At 39.7% G+C, this 21,235-nt stretch overlaps 1 protein-coding gene across 3 annotated transcripts in view; it reads left to right on the top strand.

Annotated features, from left to right (window-relative positions):
• LOC119502743 (CUB and sushi domain-containing protein 3-like) overlaps positions 1 to 21,235 on the top strand; it is a 407,722-nt gene that overhangs the window by 319,937 nt on the left and 66,550 nt on the right. For all 3 annotated transcript variants that reach the window (XM_037793920.1, XM_037793919.1, XM_037793918.1), the window contains exons 26-41: positions 1,576 to 1,702; positions 2,378 to 2,580; positions 3,037 to 3,228; positions 3,605 to 3,743; positions 5,256 to 5,443; positions 7,446 to 7,564; positions 7,775 to 7,850; positions 8,369 to 8,485; positions 14,078 to 14,191; positions 14,298 to 14,393; positions 14,697 to 14,900; positions 15,214 to 15,338; positions 15,865 to 15,961; positions 20,126 to 20,230; positions 20,327 to 20,445; positions 20,961 to 21,030. In XM_037793920.1, coding sequence (XP_037649848.1) covers positions 1,576 to 1,702; positions 2,378 to 2,580; positions 3,037 to 3,228; positions 3,605 to 3,743; positions 5,256 to 5,443; positions 7,446 to 7,564; positions 7,775 to 7,850; positions 8,369 to 8,485; positions 14,078 to 14,191; positions 14,298 to 14,393; positions 14,697 to 14,900; positions 15,214 to 15,338; positions 15,865 to 15,961; positions 20,126 to 20,230; positions 20,327 to 20,445; positions 20,961 to 21,030 — 2,091 coding nt within the window. The remainder of the gene's footprint in view (positions 1 to 1,575; positions 1,703 to 2,377; positions 2,581 to 3,036; positions 3,229 to 3,604; positions 3,744 to 5,255; positions 5,444 to 7,445; positions 7,565 to 7,774; positions 7,851 to 8,368; positions 8,486 to 14,077; positions 14,192 to 14,297; positions 14,394 to 14,696; positions 14,901 to 15,213; positions 15,339 to 15,864; positions 15,962 to 20,125; positions 20,231 to 20,326; positions 20,446 to 20,960; positions 21,031 to 21,235) is intronic.

Raw genomic sequence — 21,235 nt, 5'->3', positions numbered from 1 at the left:
CAAATATTGTCCAGAAACCCTCACAGGTACTCGAATCATAACATGGCAAACTCAAGCCCAAAAGGCAACAACAGCTGTCAGTGTGTCAGTGTGCTGACTTGACTATGACTTGCCCCAAACTGCATGTGATTATCATAAAGTGGGCATGTCTGTAAAGAGGAGACTCGTGGGTACCCATAGAACCCATTTACATTCACATATCTTGAGGTCAGAGGTCAAGGGACCCCTTTGAAAATAGCCATGCTAGTTTTTCTTCACCAAAAGTTAGCAGAAGTTTTGTGCGTTATTTAGCGTCCTTCCCAACAAGCGAGTATGACATGGTTGGTACCAATGAATTCCTTATTTTTTTTAGTTTAAAATTATCCCAGAATCTTCACTCTAACTTTAAGATTGAACCTGCTACAACCTAAAAATTGCAAGTTGCATTAATGCGTTAAAGAAATTAGTGGCGTTACAACGAACTTGCGTTAACACGTTATTATTGCGTTAACTTCGACAGCCCTATTATTTATACTTTTTATGGCCATATTCATCAAAGTTTCTTATTTGTGTTTCTTGGTTCCTAGGAATCTTTTTCCCGAGAAAAAAAGAAAAAAAAGGTTGAATGTATGAATATAAAGCCCAAAAATGTTTTGATTCGTATAGTACTTGAAGCTTATTTGGAGACAGTCACTTTCTCTAATTGAACCCAAACAACTGCTGAGCCGGTACGGAGTGACACACAAAATGTCTGCTGCAGCTGTGCCCCAGATGGGAGCTATAAGCATAACAGCAAGCCCGATGTTTTAAGGACCTTTCTTTCTTCACCGCTGCCTGTGAACTTTCTGATTTTGGATTCAGCTTAATAAGCTTCTCTCCTTCTCACTATCAATAATGAAAGACTCATAAAACCACCGGCTGATATTCTCTGACTTTATATTTTAGCAGTGACACGCCGTGACCTCGGCTAACCTCCAGTCTTAATATTATATTGCTTCTTATTATTACTCGTAGTGTTTCCTCCTTTACCCCCCTTGGTTCTCTGCTTTTTTATCTCTTTCTTTTTCCCATTCTCATCTCTGTTTTTCTCCGTCCCAACTCTTAATATTGCTCCTAATATTCGAGATAATATATTCCAGTGACGGAGGGAGGGGAGCCTGAGGGAGGAGGAACATGGGGAGGGGAGGCAGAGAGGGGATGAAGATTGTGGAAATATATAAAGGAGAGAGACAAAGAGCGAAAGGGGAATTATTTTCTGTTATATAATATGTGGTGGTTTCTTTAGGGTTGAATGCAGGATCAGCACTTTGTCTCTTCCTCTTCTCTGTGCGTGAGAAAGAGAGTTGGCTTCTTTCTTAATCCATTTGTCTCCGTGGTGATCGTTTAATCACTGCTCAGTGGCTACCGAGGTGCACCGAGTGGATCTGATTGCCTCGATAAACAATTGAAACAGACGGATAACTGGTTGACTTGTCATACATCACGCACACACTTAAATACACATGTGCACATCCATCAATCGGCCATTGGTTTGGCTGAATTGATATATCTAGCGGCACTTATTAACAGTCTTACCTGTGTGTGTGGTTCCTGTAGCGGAGTGCGGTGGTCGTTTTAAAGACGAGTCTTCAGGGAGGATTCTGTCCCCTGGGTACCCGTTTCCGTACGACAATAATCTGCGCTGCACCTGGACCATCGAGGTGGACTCAGGAAACATTGTGAGGTAATGTGGACCACCAAAAACCTTCCCAGGAGTAAAGTTTAGGACTGCTAACGATTATTTTCATTGTCAATTAATCTGTCGATTATATTCTCTATTAATCGATTAGTTGTTCGCTCTATAAAATGGTGAAAAATGTCGATCACATGACGTCCTCAAATGTCTTGGTTTGTCCACAACTCAAAGATATTCAGTTTACTCTCATAGAGGAGTAAAGAAACCAGAAAATATTCACATTTAAGAAGCGGGAATCAAAGAATTGTGTTTTTTTTCTTAAAAGAATACTCAAACCGATTATTCAATTATCAAAATACTTTAATAGTTGACAACTAATTGATTAAATTGCAAAATAACAATGTCATTTATTTAAATTCCCACTCCAGAACTTTTGTAAAAATCTGTAATTGAAAAATAATTAGTTTTTATATTTAATTTAATTTCTTATATAATAATTATGATGAAAAAGATCTCACTCGGGTTTATATAATTTATATTAAATCACCAATCACTTAAAAGGTTATTTTAATAGTCTCTCCTTGGGAGCATTTAGTTGTTACACAAGGAAGACTGTTGTGAAGTTGTAAAAGTTTGCAGCAGACTTTGAGAAAAAGTCTAATTTAATGAAGATATAATGTTTATTTTGTTGATATTTAAAAAACAATTTCATGCAAATTACAGTCTTCAGTTCTTGGCCTTTGACACGGAAGCCAGCCACGACATGCTGAAGATTTGGGACGGACCACCTGAGAATGAGATGTCTCTGTCGGATATCAGCGGGTCTCTGCTGCCCGAGAGAGTCCACTCCACGCTGAACACCGTCACTGTCCAGTTTGAGACGGATTTTTACATCAGCAAGTCAGGATTCGCTATTCAGTTCTCTAGTAAGTACAATAATGTCCAAATGAATGTATTAAACATTATTAGGAGTTTATCCACTACTGTTGTTGTATAATTTTACTTTACATGTCTTTAATGTGTGTAAACTAGGTTTACAGAGGGACCAATACTGTTTTTCTACTACTCTGAATATGTTTGTCTAGTGTCTTTTAACTTGATTAAATATCCGAAAATCAATATTTAACATAATTGAGAATCCAGATGTACAGTGTTCTACTTGAAAACCCCATTTGACCAGCCAGAAATGATCTCAACCGATATTTCATAATACAGGACAGCAAACAGTTACTTGAATTAGTACTGATTTAATGCATTAGCTTGATTAGCTATAGATATCCAGTGCGACACAGATCTTTACAATTGCCCTCCCCTCTTTCTCCTCCATTCGCTCTTCTTCCTCCCCGTCCCCTCTCTCCCTCTCTGTGTCCCTCTCTGTACAGGCTCAGTAGCTACAGCCTGCAGGGACCCAGGTGTACCAATGAATGGCAGTCGTAGTGGAGATGGCCGTGAGCCGGGGGATTCAGTGTCCTTTCAGTGTGACCCAGGATACGAGCTCCAGGGGGACGACAAAATCACCTGTATACAAGTGGATAACAGATACTACTGGCAGCCCAGCCCGCCTGTCTGCATAGGTGAAAACACCAGCTTCCGTATATTTATAGGGACGTGCCATAGTTGTGCTGCATGCACGACTGCGGTTGTTTAGGGCTCAAGGACACGTCTGTGAGTGACCTTTAGGAGAGCTGCGTAAAGAAGATAATGTCCGGTGATCTGAATTTGCTACGTAATAGATACAGTATGATACTGTTCTATTACCTGGGCCACCTCTCTCCATACTGCTGCATATTAATACAAAACTATGATTCACTAAAAACAATGAAAATGGTGTTGACTGAATAAAAAAAAAATTGTTTTCATCCTGCATGGTTGAGCTTGAGAGAATACACATTTTATGGTATTTTAAGACATAAAAATGAATGTATACCTTTGCTTGTGTTCCCGTCGCAGCTCCATGTGGAGGAAACCTAACCGGCTCCAGTGGATTCATACTGTCTCCTAACTACCCGCATCCCTACCCTCACTCCAAGGACTGTGATTGGCTCATTGCTGTCAACTCTGACTACGTCCTGTCGCTGGCTTTCATCGGGTAACCTGCTTTATTATGTAACAATCCAAGTATACTGACTTTTTTTTGTCATCAGTTGATGTCATTCTTGACCAAACTCCTGTTACAAACAAATGTTGAATGAAAATGGACTACATAATGTGGAAATGTTGACCTTTTGTTGCTAGAGAAGAAGTTAGGAGATCACCAAAACCATTAGGATTCATCCTCTAGCAACGATGAATGTCTATCTGGTACATATCAGACTATATAATGGATTTTAGAGGCTAAAATTATAATCAATCAATATCAGATGATAAACGGCTTGTAACTACCAGGCTTCTTTTCATTTATTTTGCAACATACAGTACACTTTAATCAAAAATTGTCAATGGCAGCTTCTGTATTTCTTTGTTTTTTTGTTACTGTTATGAGCGTTTGAGAACTATTTGGTTCTAAAATGTGTTTTTCTAAAAGTGTAATAATCAGTGTTCTGAAAATGTTCTTAAAATCGGTTCTCAGCAACTTTCTGCACATGCTTTCTAGTATTAAAAAAAACAACAACTCTGTAAATAACCTGTGGCCTGTAATACGAAGCAGGATTAGGGGTTAGCGAGGTAACTTCAGAGTTACCCCTGGGTTTTCCATTCTACGAGGGTGGTTCACTTCTTACCGGGGTAGATCGCCATGGTAACTTATGCTGAACACCGAAGCAGGTTATGTTCCAGATAAGAGATCAATTGGTATTAAAGCACCACCTACTGACCTCGGTGCGCAGATCGTATGATAATATTACTCAAACACGAAGAAGATTAAATCATAATCCAGGCTAAAACCAACACAGTTTAAACTCACAAATGCAGGACGGACAGCTGGCTGTATGCTGCGGGTGCTTACCGTTTTGAATTATGTTTTTATATTTTTGAGTCGGGGACGCAGCTGAAAGAAGGCTGAAATAGTCATATACAGTATACCATGACGCTCCCATAGGGCATAATGAAGTGTAATCTATTCATCCATTACATTCTGAAAGCTATTTATATTTCACTGCCCCATCTAGACGACTATATCTGACTTTTGAGTATTCCGTTAATGAATCATAAATCTGTTAATTTACGCATTCACGCATTGGTAATTTTTTCTTTTGCCATCTGTCCTTCTTGCATTTGGCAGCTTCAGCTGTGTTAATTTTAGTCTGGATTTTGTGTTTAACTTCTTCATGTTTGTCTAATATTATATATTATAATTATTACATTATATATATTATATATTATTATGTAGTCCATGTTTGTGATTGGTCATATGCTGTAGACACTACCCCTTTTATGTGAATGCGCTCATAGCCAGATTGAGAAACCCTGGGTTGACTTACTGAGTTGATAACCGCCGTCGTAGGACCGCTTACGGGATCTCGTTTGTTAAGGTTAGTTAAGCCTCAGGTTTCTAATAAAAACTCAATCCTAAAGTGATGACTCTTTCTGTGCCCCTGTTCTCCCCATCTGCTTCCCACTACCTCTTTTCCCTTTCCGTGTCTTTTTTTTCATCCATCTCTAGTTTCAACATTGAGCCAAACTATGACTTCCTGTATATCTACGATGGTCCGGATAGCAACAGTCCTCTGATTGGAAGCTTCCAGGACAGCAAACTCCCAGAGCGGATAGAGAGCAGTTCGAATACCATGCATTTAGCATTCCGCAGCGATGGGTCTGTTTCTTACACCGGCTTTCATCTGGAATACAAAGGTAAAATATTCTCCCAATAGTACCACCAGCCTCATATACTGTGTTTAGTGCTGGAATAGCTTCAAAAGGTTCAAGAGGCACACAGCACAAACCACAGATTTTGTATTCTTCGGGTTTGTTTGAGAAACACTAACAGCAGGGGGACTTCTTAACAGCACAGACACATTTCTTTTTCAGTATCATAAGTAAACACATCTACAATATAATCAAAGTCACCCAAGCGAAAGCAGCACCCCGTCATTTGTTCTGCAGTCAGTATCTAATGGTTTATATCTTGGACTTGATGTCACCTGGAAATAGACTCGAATTGTGTGTCTTTTTATGATGACGGGAGATTTAAAAAACAGAAAATAGACACACAGTTCAACTGGGAGTGTTTTTAACACTGCCTTCATTGATTTTCAACGTTAAGAGACAAAAAAATTAACAACATGAAAACATTACTAAAATAATTGAATAAAAAAACAACAACTGACAAGACATTGGTTAAATTTAAATAAATACAGTAATGTTATACTCATGGCAGAAGGTATGCAGCAGAAAAAAAAGTGATGTAAATTTAATTTAAAAAAAAGTAAATAAATAAATGAGTAATTAAAGAACTAATTAAAATGTTACTTTTCCCCCATGTTCATCTCTCAAACATTGCCTCTCTTTTACCTTTTAAGAATATAAAGGTATAATTTGTATAATATTTTTTATTTATTTTTATTTTTATTTAATTTAATTTCTTGATTTATATTTGCTTTGCTTCTTTTTATCCGTAATCTTTTTGCTGGTTTTTGTTTTATTATTTTCTTTCTTTTTTTTCGAATCATTTCATATCATTTTTTCACTATAAAATATAGAAACATTGTAGTATGAACAACATCATACGTAAGCAAATGTAAATTTATATTAACTCCTGCATTCCTGCAATAAAGAATAAACAAAAAAAGAATGAAAAAAAAAATAAGTGATTTTCTCCATTGAGAGGCAGAAAGACATCTCCCTGAGCTACTGGACAGCTAAAGCTATGTGATGCTTTCTTATGTTTTTGGGATGATAGGATTAGTTGGATGAATTCCTAGTATGAACAACTACGGGTGTAGAGGTGATTTTATGCCCATCGTCATCCTACCTACTGCCTGTGATACATCACACCAAAACTCTCTTATCTCCCCACACTCCCAACGGCAGTTGGACCTTAATACATGTGTCCTGAATGTTATTGTGAAATTTATGTAGTTTGACTGGAGTTATATAAGTACGCATTAACCAGTTAAATTGTAATAGCTGTGTAAAAACTGTGAGTGTTTTTATTGCCACTTTGTAACTGTCAATGGAAAAATATTTTTAATATACTCTGCTTGATGTAATTGCATCAGGGGCTGTTTTCTGTCTTATCTGTTTTTCATAAGAAAGGTAAAATGTTTCAGCTGTCTCCTGAATTTGTTTAGAATTACTTCATTTTCACATTGAACAAAGAAGACTGCTGCATTAGCCCTAACCACTCAATATAAATGTATATACAGTGAAGCCCCCCACACGGATGGCAGTGTGCATCACGCTGATTTGAAGATGAGAAAGAATGATTGCTCTCGCCATAAAGTCCCTGTTGAATTAGGGTTTGTTGAAATAGTCTGTCAGGGGGTTGAGTTTGATTCACTTGCACAAAAGAATCAACACCGGCTTCATGTGGACACAGGAATTAAGTCTTGTTGAGTTGATGCAGGGTGGCCGCTAATCTTTGAGGAGGGGGGGGCCAAAGCCATAATTTACAAGGTTCATGTAGCATGCAAAAGCCGGGGGATGAAGTTACCGTTCTTGCTCCATCTGTGGCAAAGGCAGCTAAGTCAAACAGACTGTTTTAAAGGCCAACGAAATGCCTGCCTCATTTGATTATGGCTAAGGATGCAGTTATTATTAATTTGACTTATTATTTATGTGTTCCTGTCGCTTTTTCTTTGCCTCATCCTTTCTCTCTCTCACTTACTTAATCGTCCTCTTTCTCTGCGTCTAGCCAAGCTGAGGGAATCATGTTTCGACCCAGGTGTGGTTCTGAATGGGACCCGGCTGGGATCCGATTATAAGCTCGGCTCTACTGTCACCTTCTATTGTGAGGCCGGATATGTTTTGCAGGTACAGTTAATAAATGGATGGATGGATGAATGGATGGATGGATGGGTGGTTGCTTACTTGGTTGCATGGTTGGTCGGGTGGGCTGGTCAGTTCGCTGGTTTGATGGGTGATTGGTCGATTGGATGGGTGGGTGGTTGCCCGCTTGGCTGGCTTGTTGGTTGATTTGTTGGGTTGTTTTACGATTAAAAACATTTCTCTTTTTTTCTTTAGGGCTATTCTACCCTAACCTGTAGTATGGGAGATGACGGCAGACCTGGATGGAACAGAGCATTGCCTAGTTGTCAAGGTAACACATACTAAAACGCAGACTGGAATAAAACTTCCCCGCAAACACAATTTAAAGGTGCTAAATACGGGATTGGACTTGCAGCTAACAAGTGCTAATGGTGCCAACAGTGCAAACAACCGCAAAAAGTGCTGAAAGATCTAATGGTGTTAACCTGAGCTGGAACCAGAGTGTGGGTGCTACACTTCTGCGACTATGCCGTCAGTTGGCTTTTTCAGTTCTGAGCGCCACATAAGAGCAGTGCAGAGCGGCAGCCGTGAGCTAGCCAATGGGGCACGCTCACATGCACGAACATGCACTAAAAGCACGCACGCACAGCTCGGCTATGCTCGGATTACAACACACACAGACGGAGAGTAATCAAATAGTTGTTTGCTGCTATATTTATGCTCTGGATATCAAATTTAGCACCTTTAAGCTTATTTTAGATCAACCATGTGTTATTTATTGTGTATATGTGTGATTATGTGCCTCTTTGCTTGTCTTTATTTGTGCACATGTGTATGTTCTTTCTCCAGCTCCCTGCGGAAGTCGTTCTACAGGAACAGAAGGGACTGTTTTATCTCCAAACTTCCCCAGAAACTACACCTCTGGACAGACCTGTGTCTACTCTATATCTGTACCTAGAGAGTTTGGTAAGTTCATCCACACACACAAACACAGCAGAGTGCACACATGCCATTGCATTCAACAGGATCTTGTATGATTGAATACCGTCTAGGAATAATTCACAGACTTTCATTCAGTCCCTGTATGAATCTGTTGGGTGTGCTGGAGTGAAAACTGCAATAGAAAAAGCAGGCAGTATTAAAGTAATGTATTCTTTATTCTTAAAATAAATCAAATGCAAGTGTTTAACGCTCTGAAGTGTAGGTGAAGAGACAACAGTCGAGAACAAAACCTGTGATCACAATTTTCTTTGACGTGTATTCTTCTATTGTTCTTTTACTCAATGAAACAAATTCGCATTAGAACTTGTTTGATATTTAATGGGGAACCTTCCCGAAGGACCCCTTTGTGGTTTTTACACCACTGAGAAACTAGTAGAGATATTACGCACGATCAAAGGACACTCGATGGCCATTTATTTGATTCCAGGTCAGGGTTTCGTCATTGAAGTGACATTTAAAGTTGAGGCAGTTTTTTATCTTGCCACGTTTGATCGAAGGTCCTTAAGCCAGATATAAATGAGGCATTATAAAGATATGAATATTGTAGAGGATTCGTCACATTAAGTGAGGCTGTGTTGGGAATATGGAGGCATTAGAGGAAATGAGAGTGTCTGCTGGTCATGACCAGGGTTGGAAGTGGTGCCTTCAAGAAGTAATGTGCTAGAAATTACTCATTATAGTCAGTTTGTTGGTACATTTAATGTCAATAACTAGGGTGGTTAACACAATAATAACTTAGGTTGTAGCGGGATCAGTTTTAAAGCTAGAGTGAAGAACATTATCCATTGGTACCAACCATGTCATACTAGCTTTTCGTAAATAACACTCCAAACTTGGGCTACATTTTTTTGAGGAAAACTGGCATGGCCATTTTTCAAAGGGGTCCCTTGACCTCAGACCTCAAGATATGTGAATATAATACAGTATTAAATACTTGACAAATCTCTCTTTAAGGTACATTTTGAACAGATAATCGCAATTAACTATGGACAAATATGCGATTAATCATGATTAAATATTTTAATCCATTTACAGCCCTATCAATAACATAATTCTTAGAGATGTTAATATTAAATGTCTTTCAAATTATATAGAATAGAGGGTTAAATTTACCATCTATTCAAATTTGAATTAACAGTGTCATAGGCCATGTCACTAGCCGTGTCTCCATTCAAGTATTTTATACGCATTTTTGCGTCAGAAAAGCTGAATGGAATCTGCAAAATTTGATATAACTTCTTTAATTACGCAGAACAGTTTTTCAGCTCACTTGAGGTGGTTTTTGCCTTTGCCGATTAAATTCTGACGTAGCAAACATTTAACTCATATGACTGATCTGCTGTTGGCGTCTTCCCAGATATTCCCATAACGTGTGAATGCTTGTCTTTGTCTACAACAAACAAACATGGCCAATAGTAGCTGACATGAAAGAACAATTAAAACGTGTCCCATTGAAACAAATTCCTGAAGACATCTCTCCATTTTTCTATCATACACGGGTTAGATGGCCAATGCAACTTGTTTCCGGTTCGCAGCCTCTACTTCTTCTACTCTGTTTACTGGCGGATTACAGCAATGCGTAGCCTGTAGCGCCAACTTCTGACCAAACTACGCTGTAGCCGAGTTTCTTCGCTCTAAACCAGTTGACGGAAACGCGCCTAGTTCACATTTATTTATTTGCGACATCTCAAAAGTTCTCTTAAAATTTCCTTGACAATTGAATGGAAACACGGCTACTGTCAAGTTAAGCGTTAAAGTGCATTCTTGACCTTGGAAATAGTAGTTTGACAAAACAATTCCAACTCAAGATCCACTTACTAGCTTTTTTTCTGGAGCTTTCAACTATATCACGTCTTCATGAGCAATTAGAGGTTGGATTGGTTGATAAGCAAGCTCAGTAGCTGTTATGATTTCATAGCACTTGTAAGTGTTTGACCTTGTCTTCATCAGTATATGCTGTTGAAAGCTCTGCAGATGACATTAAGTTGGAGTTGTGTTGTCAAAAGGATCAATAGCATTCCATTTTCATGATGTGCAAATTTACATGTGTCTCTAATCTCCGTTCATACATTGGCATCTAAATTATTGGTTGACTGATTATTAGAAAGACAGACTCATTGGGTCTGACCTGAGCTTTTACAAACAATCAGTAATTGCTGGATGTGATGTCCAATTATGCCCTGTGGTGTTATGAATAAATAGCAGAGTTCCCCGAGGCTGTTGATGGTTGCTGTCTCATTATATTTGCAGAGCAGCTTTTGGAGTGTCAACTAACATTTGGTTGGCCTACATATTGTTTAAGACACTCAGACAGCTTCCCTGAGGTTGTTTTGTTACGTTGCAGTGCTTTTTTTTTTTTTGAACCACCTGTCATTCTCCAAAAAAAAATAACTTGAACTCAACAGAAGTTGGAGGTTACAGGCTCAAGGTTGCAGTTTCGTCAATTTGATGATCAGAGAAATTATCAAATGGTAAATGATGTGTCAGCTTTCATACAAATGGCCCCTTCAGTTTTAAGACCAGGTGGGGAAAACCTTTGGCATTACCTCCTGTTGATTGAGGACGTGGCCGAGGACACCCACTCAGGCAGCTCATCAGGAGGCACGGCGGCTCCACGGGGATCGATGCCCAGGTTTTCTCCATCTGATGTCGAGAGCTGAAACCGCAGCCGCAGCCTTTAAAATGAACATTTCAATCATTTAATAACAAGTCCAGTGGATTGATTTGAACTTCGCTTGAAACCGTTACAACCTGGGCGACTGAACAGATCTACCAGGTGACTGCGGTGCAGCATAGGGATTTCACTACCAACAAGCCCCGTGGTTAAAACAGTGTGGGACGGCGCTGCTGTGATCACTTATCTCTCTGTGTGTGTGTGTGTGTGGCTGTGTTTGTGTGAGTCTTTCTGTGTCGGTAGGCATATATGTTGTTCTTTCTTGTTATCTCAGTATGAGTAAAATCCACTGGGATATTTTAACAGCATGTAAGCCGTTCCCTGTGTGTGTTAATGCTTTATGAGTCCGTGTGTGAATGTCGATTCATGTGTGTCCTCCTGCCTGAAATCTGTGCCGTTTTGAAAACGGTTTCAGCTGTGAACTCCTCCACCTGCTCTACGGTCTGTCGATATTACAGCGGGGCATGATGGAAACCTTAATCACTCTAGTTTCCTTAAAATCTATACACGGTGGGAGCTTTAGAGTATTTCTGCTGACAGGCAGAATCTTGTCATTTTTTATGACCACTCAACAGCATGCCCTCATCCTCATGTATGACCATGAAATGGCTATAAGATACAAGTATAAGAGGTTACTTTCATCTGCCTTATAGAGCTCTTTCGCTGCCTTTCACACCTGCAGGGGCAATTCAACGCCAATTGGAAATCTGATTTGTTTCTGTTCTGCATTTTATCATGAAAGCAGACTGAGTATCTTTTGTGAGTCGGAACAATGTGTTAGCAAAATGCGGATCATGCTTTAAAAGAACTCCACAGAGAGAAGTGGCCGTGTATAAAGTGACCAGTGACCTTCTTATAGCGGAATATCCTTGACAATGTACAGATTCAATCCTTTACACCTCAGCCTTTGGCGTCAAAGAGAGAGAGAGAGAGGGAGGGAGGGAGAGATGGAGAGGTGATATCTATGTGTGCGTGTGTGTGTAGTCAAGCAGCTGGCTTCATTGAGGCTGAAATAAATGTAATTTATCCTAAAGGACATTTTTTTCCATGTACTGCAGACAAATTAATTTTCATTTTTCACAAGTATACCTACAGATTTGCATCTTAAAGAAATACTTCACCCCCAAAATGATCATTTGTATATCAATTATTCACCCAGTGTTACCTTGAATGTTTGAAGACAAATTTTTTCTCGCCTCCACGGTGAACGAAGAATCCAAAAACAGAGAAGCTATATCAAAACACCCATTTACATACTGACACAACTCGTGCATTATAATCCAAGTCTCATTTATCCAATCCTGTATGCTCACTGACCATAAACAATCTCACGCTTGCTCAGGCGTGCTGCTTCTCCATGCGAGTACTAATTATGAGGAAGTATTTTAAACATAGACTGTATATAAGAAGTGGACATAGTCACCTTGACGTCACCCATTGGCATTTTGGCCATCGCCATCTTGGTTTGTGGTTGCGCAATCTTGTTTTTTTGCAACCAGAGGTGACATGAGGGGGTGGAGCTAAGTACAACCGAGCACTGAATAAGACATTTTCAGGCAGCCCAAAAGGTTATAATTAACTTTCATGAACTGAAAACACACCTTGAAAGGGTTAAAGTTCTACGACGAAAACAGTGACAAGACCGCCAGACCGGACAATGCCGTGGTAGCGACCTGTCAATCACAAGGTAGCCACGCCCTAAAGCATACCCTGCTTTATGGTCTATTTGACTCTAAATGGGACCATAATTTACTAAATGTACATCATGCTGTATTGAAGAAGACTTGAAACTAGCGACTGAGACCATAAACTAATGTTTACAATGTTTACTGAGGTAATAAATCAAGTGAGAAGTAGGCTCATTTTCTCATAGACTTCTATACAGTTCGACTTCTTTTGCAACCAGAGGAGTCGCCCCCTGCTGGCTGTTAGAAAGAATGCAAGTTTAAGACACTTCCGCATTGGCTTCACTTTTCAGACCCGGAGGTTGCACAGGGATTTTAAATAGTAAGGTTTTAACGAAAAATGCATGTTTTTGGGAAGTAGTGAGCATATGACTGGATAAGTGAGACTTGGATTTTACTGCACGAGAGTTTGTAAACGGATGCTTTGGTATAGTTTTGCTGGCATTAAATGCGGCCCCCATTTACTTCAATTCATCTAGGATTTATTCTGTTTTTCGATTCTTCTTCATTCACCGTGAAGGCATGCGAGAAAAACTACATTTATAATTATTTTGAAGGCACAGTGATCAACCAAGACAGAGAGAATTGTACTAGTTTGAGCAAATACGGGGATCTCAGGCCTCCAGGGGATTCTCTGATGCTACCTGCCACAGCAGCTGCACTGTAAAATCCAAGGTTTAGTCTCGGTTCATGGCCACTGCAGCAGTCTTTTTACCTTCCATCATACTGAACCAGAGTAAAGCATGGGTTGTGGGACCTGAGTTTGACAGGTTACCACTCATATGCTTTCACTCTACCTGCTTGTAATACTATAGGGAAGACAGATAGAAACACATCTTATCTTATATACCCTTCTGACATAGAGGTATTGCCAACACCAGCATTTCATACGAGCTGAAAACACTGATACACCCTAGCCAACTGACAAGGGGGTGGGGGGGGGGGTTGTTGCTGGTGCATGATGATGATAAGATGGTGATGTTTTGATTATTAAGTGTCCTGATATGTAATTTTGTGCCAATAGTTGGCTTGAAATAGAGGTTGACACTGCAGTATAATAAAATTTAAATTAGGTTTTACAGGTTAATTTTATCATTGGAAGGTCAGGCACAGACAGCGGCATGGAATAATAATTTGCCACCATTCAAGTGTGGTTAACTCATCTCTTTATCTGTCTTTTTTCCCTTTCTTCTCCAGTCCTCTTTGGACAGTTTGTGTTGTTCCAGACATCTCTAAATGATGTGACGGAAATCTACGATGGACCCACTCAACAAAACACGCTACTGTCTTCTCTCTCTGGGTCCCACTCTGGTAAGGATGGATGGATGGACGGACGGACGGACGGACGGACAGATAGACAGCCTGAGACCTAACCATATAACTTTCTTTCTGATCTTGTCTCTCTTTGACGCCCTAGGTGAGTCTCTCCCTCTGAGTACGGGAAACCAGATCACGATAAAGTTTACCACGGTCGGACCAGAAACTGCGAAGGGATTTCACTTCGTCTACCAAGGTCAGCCAATCACAAGAAGCCAAAGCTGTTGTTTAATTTACCATTATTGTTATTTGTAGCCATTTTCAAACAAATAAATTATATTTTTTAAGGATTTGCAGAACATGCATGTATAATTCATGTCGGACTTATGATTTTTAGTTTTTTATGCATTTCATTTTTTATGTATTTAATGTTTATTTAACCAGGAAAGCCACATTGAGATTAAGAATATCATGGCCAAAATAGGCAGCAATAACATTTAGCATGCCTATCGATATTAACGTTTATTTAACGATTGTGGCGTCCTCCTTGTTTCTGCAGCTGTACCGAGGACCAGCTCCACCCAGTGCAGTTCAGTCCCCGAGCCACGCTTCGGAAAGCGTCTCGGTAATGACTTTGCAGTTGGCTCGTTGGTGCAGTTCGAGTGCAACCCTGGTTATGTCCTGCATGGCTCCACCGCCATACGGTGTGAGAGCATACCTGACAACCTAGCGCAATGGAATGACACCCTGCCAACATGCATAGGTAAATATGAATCCAGTAATTAGGCAGAAAGACAGACATTTCCCTATTTAGAATGCAGTAAGATATATAAGATTATATATTAGCCATACAACTCCCCACTTTAAAACAAATACAGATAATTCAAATGCAGATAGCATTCCAGTGTGGCCAGACCCTTAGCCTAACTATGCACAAGCTGTCACCCAGGCCTCAGGCTCTTTGGTCTCTTGCTCTGCAGGGGAAGAGATAATACAACCGACTTTCTCTTACTTGCAGACAAAGTGTTTTTTTAACCTCTGCTTTTCTCTCCGTTCTGCTTTCTCCTCTCTCTCAGTTCCCTGCGGGGGTGCGTTGACCCTTCGTCGTGGGACCATCCTATCGCCTGGATACCCAGAGCCCTACGACAACAACCAGAACTGTGTGTGGAAGGTCTCCGTTCCAGAGGGGGCTGGAATACAGGTAGCACATGTCACACGCTGCTTCCTGGCTGACCCTGTGTATCATTGGCTTAAAAGCTGAGCAGGCAGGATGTCAAGGAAGATAAGATATTATTAGAAGGATGAATGGATGGATGGTTTGTGAGAGACGAACCATCCACAGATAACTAGATAGGATCTAATCGTGGGAGATAATGCCTGATTGCGTGTAAGCTAAACTGCTCTCACGGACAAATACAAAGGCAAAGATGCCTCTGACACAAAATGGAGTCTGTTACACATATCTGACAGACGCCTCACAGCATTACAAGTGCAGCTGTGTTCTGTATCATTTGACTTTATCATTGTTTGTTGTTGGTAACAAACAGCTTTGTCTCACACCTCCGCTTTTACTGTTTGACAGTTTCATTAAATATTTACAGCAATTAACAAACACGTGTTTTACTTTTATTCAGAGTTGTAGAGCATTGTACCAGATGCAATCAAATGACAATTTAGATACTTTTGTTGATAACAAGTTCTGTCTTTCTCTTCATCCGTCTCCCCAGATACAAGTTGTGAGTTTTGCCACTGAGCATAACTGGGACTCTTTGGACTTTTACGATGGCGCCGACAACCACGCACCAAGACTGGGCAGCTACTCTGGTAAACAGTTGTTTCAGTATTTTTTATAGTGTTACACATATCATGGCCACTTTTGCCAAAAGTAATATGGAAAATGACAGTGATTAAAGGGGCAGTGTGTAGGATTAGGTGGTATCTAGCAGTGAGGTTGCAGTTTGCGACCAACTGAATAATACCCCTCCCTTTCCAAGCGTGTCGGAGATGGTCGTGTCTAGAAGGTAACCCGCAAATTGTGAAAAGTTGCGAAAACGTGCAAAAACTCTCACGAGACTCGCTGCCCGATGACCTAATCTATTTCTATTATTCAAAGTTAATGCCTAACCTTAATCATCTCACGAGATCCCAAAATTGTGGGTTACTTTCTAGACATGACCGCTGGAGATCTATGCTGGAAAACTAAGTTTTGGGCTACCGTAGAAAACTGGTGGACTTCGTGAAGAGGACCTGCTCCTGTGTAGATATAAAGGGCTCATTCTAAGCTAACGAAAACACATCGATTCTTAGTTTCAGGTGATTATACAATAATGAAACATTGTTATGAATATTATATTCCATTTCTGCCAATAGATCCCTCTAAATGTTACACACTGGTCCATTATGTGTGAGACAAATTGCAACAGATTAGCCAGTAGGAAACTATTATAGCATATCGATATTTCCAACTAGAAACATGGTAAATCGTACAGTTTAGAATTGAATTGATAGTAGTCGGTAATTTGGAGTAACCGAGAAGACACTACTGAACAGCATTCAACATTGTTAATCAAGAAAGGCCCGTCACAGATTTGAGTATTTACTGATATACCGTATTAAGTCCCACTGAGATCAATATCTCATTTTCAAGAGAGACCTGAGTACATTTGTGTATCAATAGAACATAAAACAAACTATTTAAAAAATATAAAATATCGATCGTGATAATTACAATAATATAATAAAATAAAATAATAAAAGTAATGTAAAGTTAAAAAAAGTCACAGCTAAAATCAATCATGATTTTGACTAGATTTCTGAAATGACCCATTAAGTACATTGAGATATCAAGCTTGGAACTACACTGCAGTTCATCCCAGATGTATGATGCAAAGACTCTAAAAGCAGTCGTTCCCAAATCAGTATTAATTCTAGGAACCTGCAGCACTAATGAGTCCTGTGACCACACATATACTGTAGTCCATACTCTACATAACAAAATGTAGAGAGGAAGAAGAACTCCGTTGTCTGTAACCTGACCACAGTAATTATAGCTTGACAGTTAAATACATAATGATATGCAAAGAAGAACATTGCATGTTGTCATGGTGTTTTGAGGCATACAAGATGCTGGCCATGTGGCCCCCCGCTGAGAGCTAAACTGGTCCGATTCTAAGTCTCCCAGCAGGAGCTGAGGAACACACCCACTAACACCTGCTTGTTTATCTGCGATTCCTTATAAGACATATAAGAAATTTGTGTCGCATAGCTAATTGATCCTCTTACACTCTAATTCTCTTCTAGGAATAGATATTTCCTGAGCAACCTATGACATGACGTGTCAAACACATTCATTCCAAAAACAATACAATTATTCAGATTTCTAAACACTCCCAAAATGTTTCACTAACTATACCTTTAAGTTGACTTTAAAGGGATAGCTCTGGTCTTTTGAAGTGGGGTTGTATGAGGTACTTGAGGGACTACAGGAGATGACGGTCGGCACGCCCCCAATTTGGAGAAGCAGACAGGAGTACCAGCATGGAGCCAAAGCAATAAACTGCTGTGGACGGAGGCAGCAGCAGCTTTTAGCCACCTAAAACAAAGGCCCAATTAAAAAAGTCTTTAGCAATATAGTAGGTAATACACTGACTATAGATAAGTACCTCATACAACCCCACTTTAAATAATCTGAACTATCCCTTTAATGGAAAGAGCGAGATATTTTGTTCTTAATTATGGTAATTATGGTGTCACAGCCTGGCTCGCTCAGGGCCACGAAAAATATGGAGACACATCGTGGGAAGCCACAATGGCATGGTTGATATTTAATACTAATTATCATTAATAAAACAATTGTATAAGAGGTATCAATTTTAATAGCATGTTTTACATTTTTTATGTTTTATGTAAAATAGATGGAAACTGCTTCTGGTGATCACTCACTGTCTGTCCAGGTCAAATTGATCACTATAAGCGGATGATTATTATGCAGATTACCATCTAATTGACATTTGTATGTTTAATACATGAATATTAAGTAATGAAACAGAAACCTTCTCTATTTACTGAATTATATTGACTGGTTCAAAATACAGTACAGTTGTTTTAAATGCTTTTCAATTAACAATACTGTAAAATGAAATTACTGTACTATGTATGATTCAAATACACTATAATACAGTATAGCACTGTGTATAACATATAGCTTACTGCAGGCCCGCTCAAGGGGGCATTACATGACTAGGCATTACCAATCCACTTGACAAGGGCGGCGTCAACTACAGGTGCTTTCCCGTGCTCATTCATCTTCTGTCTCCATCACTAGCAGCCATAACTGTTGTTTGAGTAGACAACACGAGGTAGCCTGAGGAACATAACGTTTTTCTGTGGCATCTCCTTGGCTCATTTTAGGCAGTTTAAGCTTCGAGGAGGCTACGTATTTTATTGAGATGAAATTACCGTCTTTTTCCCGTCATGATTTCAATGTGCAAGCAGCACCAGCCTCAGAGGCCAGCCGGAAAGCAGACGAGTATCAAGGGCGTTAAGTGAAAAAAATAGAATATTTTAACTGTTTTCCATTTGTTGTCATGTATGAAAATACCCAAAAGGAACACTGTGTGCTGACTACTTGATTACTTTAAGCAAATTATTTAAAGCATTTGTATATAAATGATTCTATCCCAAGCTTTTTGATTCATATACTGTACGTGGTTTCCACTGTATTCTATATTTCACTCATACATGCAGAACAAAACTACATTTCTCTTCTCATCTTTTCCTGTAGAAAAAAAAAATAATAAAAAAGTGCGTCTGGTCCAAATATTGGCACTGACTACAATGGAAGTCCCTCTGCTCCGGTTCTCCGACAAGTCATATTTAACACAAAAATACGTTGAGCCCTGAGAGAAGCATTCCTCTGGATTCATTCACTCGTGTAACTCAAGCCGTCGTCCAAGGGGGGAGTCAGCATATTCTGGGGATGCTAATACTGCTTTTAGGGAAGCAAAGTCATCCGATTATCTGCTAGTTGTGTTAAATAATCTATGGAAGGACTTGACATCTTGATGGAAAACTGGATAAGAGATTATATTGTTGGCAAGAAAATTATTTTTTTTACTCGGGTTGACTACAACTGTTAATTAATATAGTCATACATTCCAAAGTAACTGTAATGGTTAAACCCATGCTGTTAATCATTCATCATCATTCATCATTTATTATTGAGTGGAAATATTTTTTTATTTTTTATTTTCCATTATGGTAATGAATTAGATTTTCTCTGGAATATGAACAGGAGCAGCAGGGGGGCCGCAGACTGTTCAAAGATCTGCTAATTAAATCCCCTCACAACAGGCAACCAATAACATCCATTGGCCTAATTCACTGTTCATTCACAGGAATGTCTCTTTAACTTTGATACGTTCTGCTGACACACCTGCCACCGAACAAAAAAAAACAACGTGTAAGTCAAAACGAGCTCTCTGGCCTCTGAGCTAATGATCAAACTCCACAGGTGGCTGCCAGCAGAAGACACTTTTACCACCGCTGCGTCTTCAAGCAAGACAATGACATTTCCACTGATAAGGAGATTAGAGTAGGTTAATGTTCCTTTACATTAAAGTGCATCATTGTGAAGGACCCTGACAGAACCACACTGTTGCACGGTGCCGGCTTCGCTTCAGTAGTGCGGTACTCGTTTTTTTGTTTTTCTTCACTTTGTACTTTCCCTTGCCATGCTAAGTAGGTCAAGCCAACATTTGAAAAGTGGTTTCAAATAAAACAGATGTCTCATATAAAAGTAATTCCCTTCTCCCTCCTTCGAGAACACTTCACAAACAAAAAAACAGTGAAAATGTAGGTTTGGGAGGCCTTTGTTGTTTCCTTTGCTGTCAGATAACTAAGATCCTGTGCTTTCAAGCCTCAGTTGAAGAATGGAAAAAAATGTGATCGTGGTCCTCTGTTGCTCTCCTCCTCTCTCCTCGCTTTCAGGCACGACCATCCCCCCTCTCCTGAACAGCACATCTAACAACCTCCATCTCAGCTTCAACTCTGATATTAGTGTCTCAGCGGCTGGTTTTCACCTGGAATATACAGGTAACGTATTTGTTTTGTATACAAGCTTTATCCGCTGTGTATACATAATGATGAGTGATGCTTTTACAACTGTGTTTATTTCACATTTCTTATCAGCTATTGGCCTGGAGTCGTGTCCAGAGCCTCAGACTCCAAACTACGGTATAAGACAAGGAGACAGATTTATGGTGGGAGACGTCGTACAGTTTTCATGTGAACAAGGATACTCTCTTCAGGTAAAAACACAACCTGCTACTGCACAGATTCATACAGAATTGGAGGATAGCCCTAGAACACAGACATGCACTACAAATAGCAATTTTGTTTAATGCAAAACGAGTGCCAGACATGCATGTGAAATCATTAAAGGCTGCTCTGCTTTTTCTGATGTGCTGCCGCCATTCACTCTTTTTATCCCCTGGCTGCACAAACCAAGAACTATTTAAACTATGAATCAGAAGGAAACCCTCGCTCTCGGGTTGTTTTCCCAGCTCTTACTAAACATACAACTCTGGTGTGGTTTTGCACAACTCTTGAATAATGTATGCCTTCTGGTGTGGTCTGCCCAAATTCTGTGGAGTACTGTATACGGCTCTAATGGAGGTTTGCCTTCCTCACGCTTAATATCCATTACTACAGCTCTACTTATTGCTGAGTAGATAAAACTGCACCTTTTAAACCTAATTATTTATTATCTGTGGCAATTTTTCCCAACTGTTATGATAATAGATTGTGGCTTTTACATTTCTAGGGCAATGCCCATATCACCTGCATGCCTGGACCTGTCAGAAGATGGAACTACCCGGTGCCACTATGTCTTGGTAGGTGTTATCCTACAGTACATGTATGCACAAACACACACACACACACGCACGCATCCGCCTGGATATACCAAGATACGTGCAAAACTTGAGTGCTGTAGAAATGATGCAATCGGCCTCCATTGCCTTCACCCTGACTCTCTGGAAAATAAGCCGTTTGATCAATTTGCTGTTCTGTGATGAGCTGATTATTTAGTATTCTGTG

The sequence above is a fragment of the Sebastes umbrosus genome, chromosome 15, assembly GCF_015220745.1.
Source record: "Sebastes umbrosus isolate fSebUmb1 chromosome 15, fSebUmb1.pri, whole genome shotgun sequence".
NCBI lineage: Eukaryota > Metazoa > Chordata > Actinopteri > Perciformes > Sebastidae > Sebastes > Sebastes umbrosus.
This window is presented reverse-complemented; position numbering and strand designations above follow the sequence as displayed.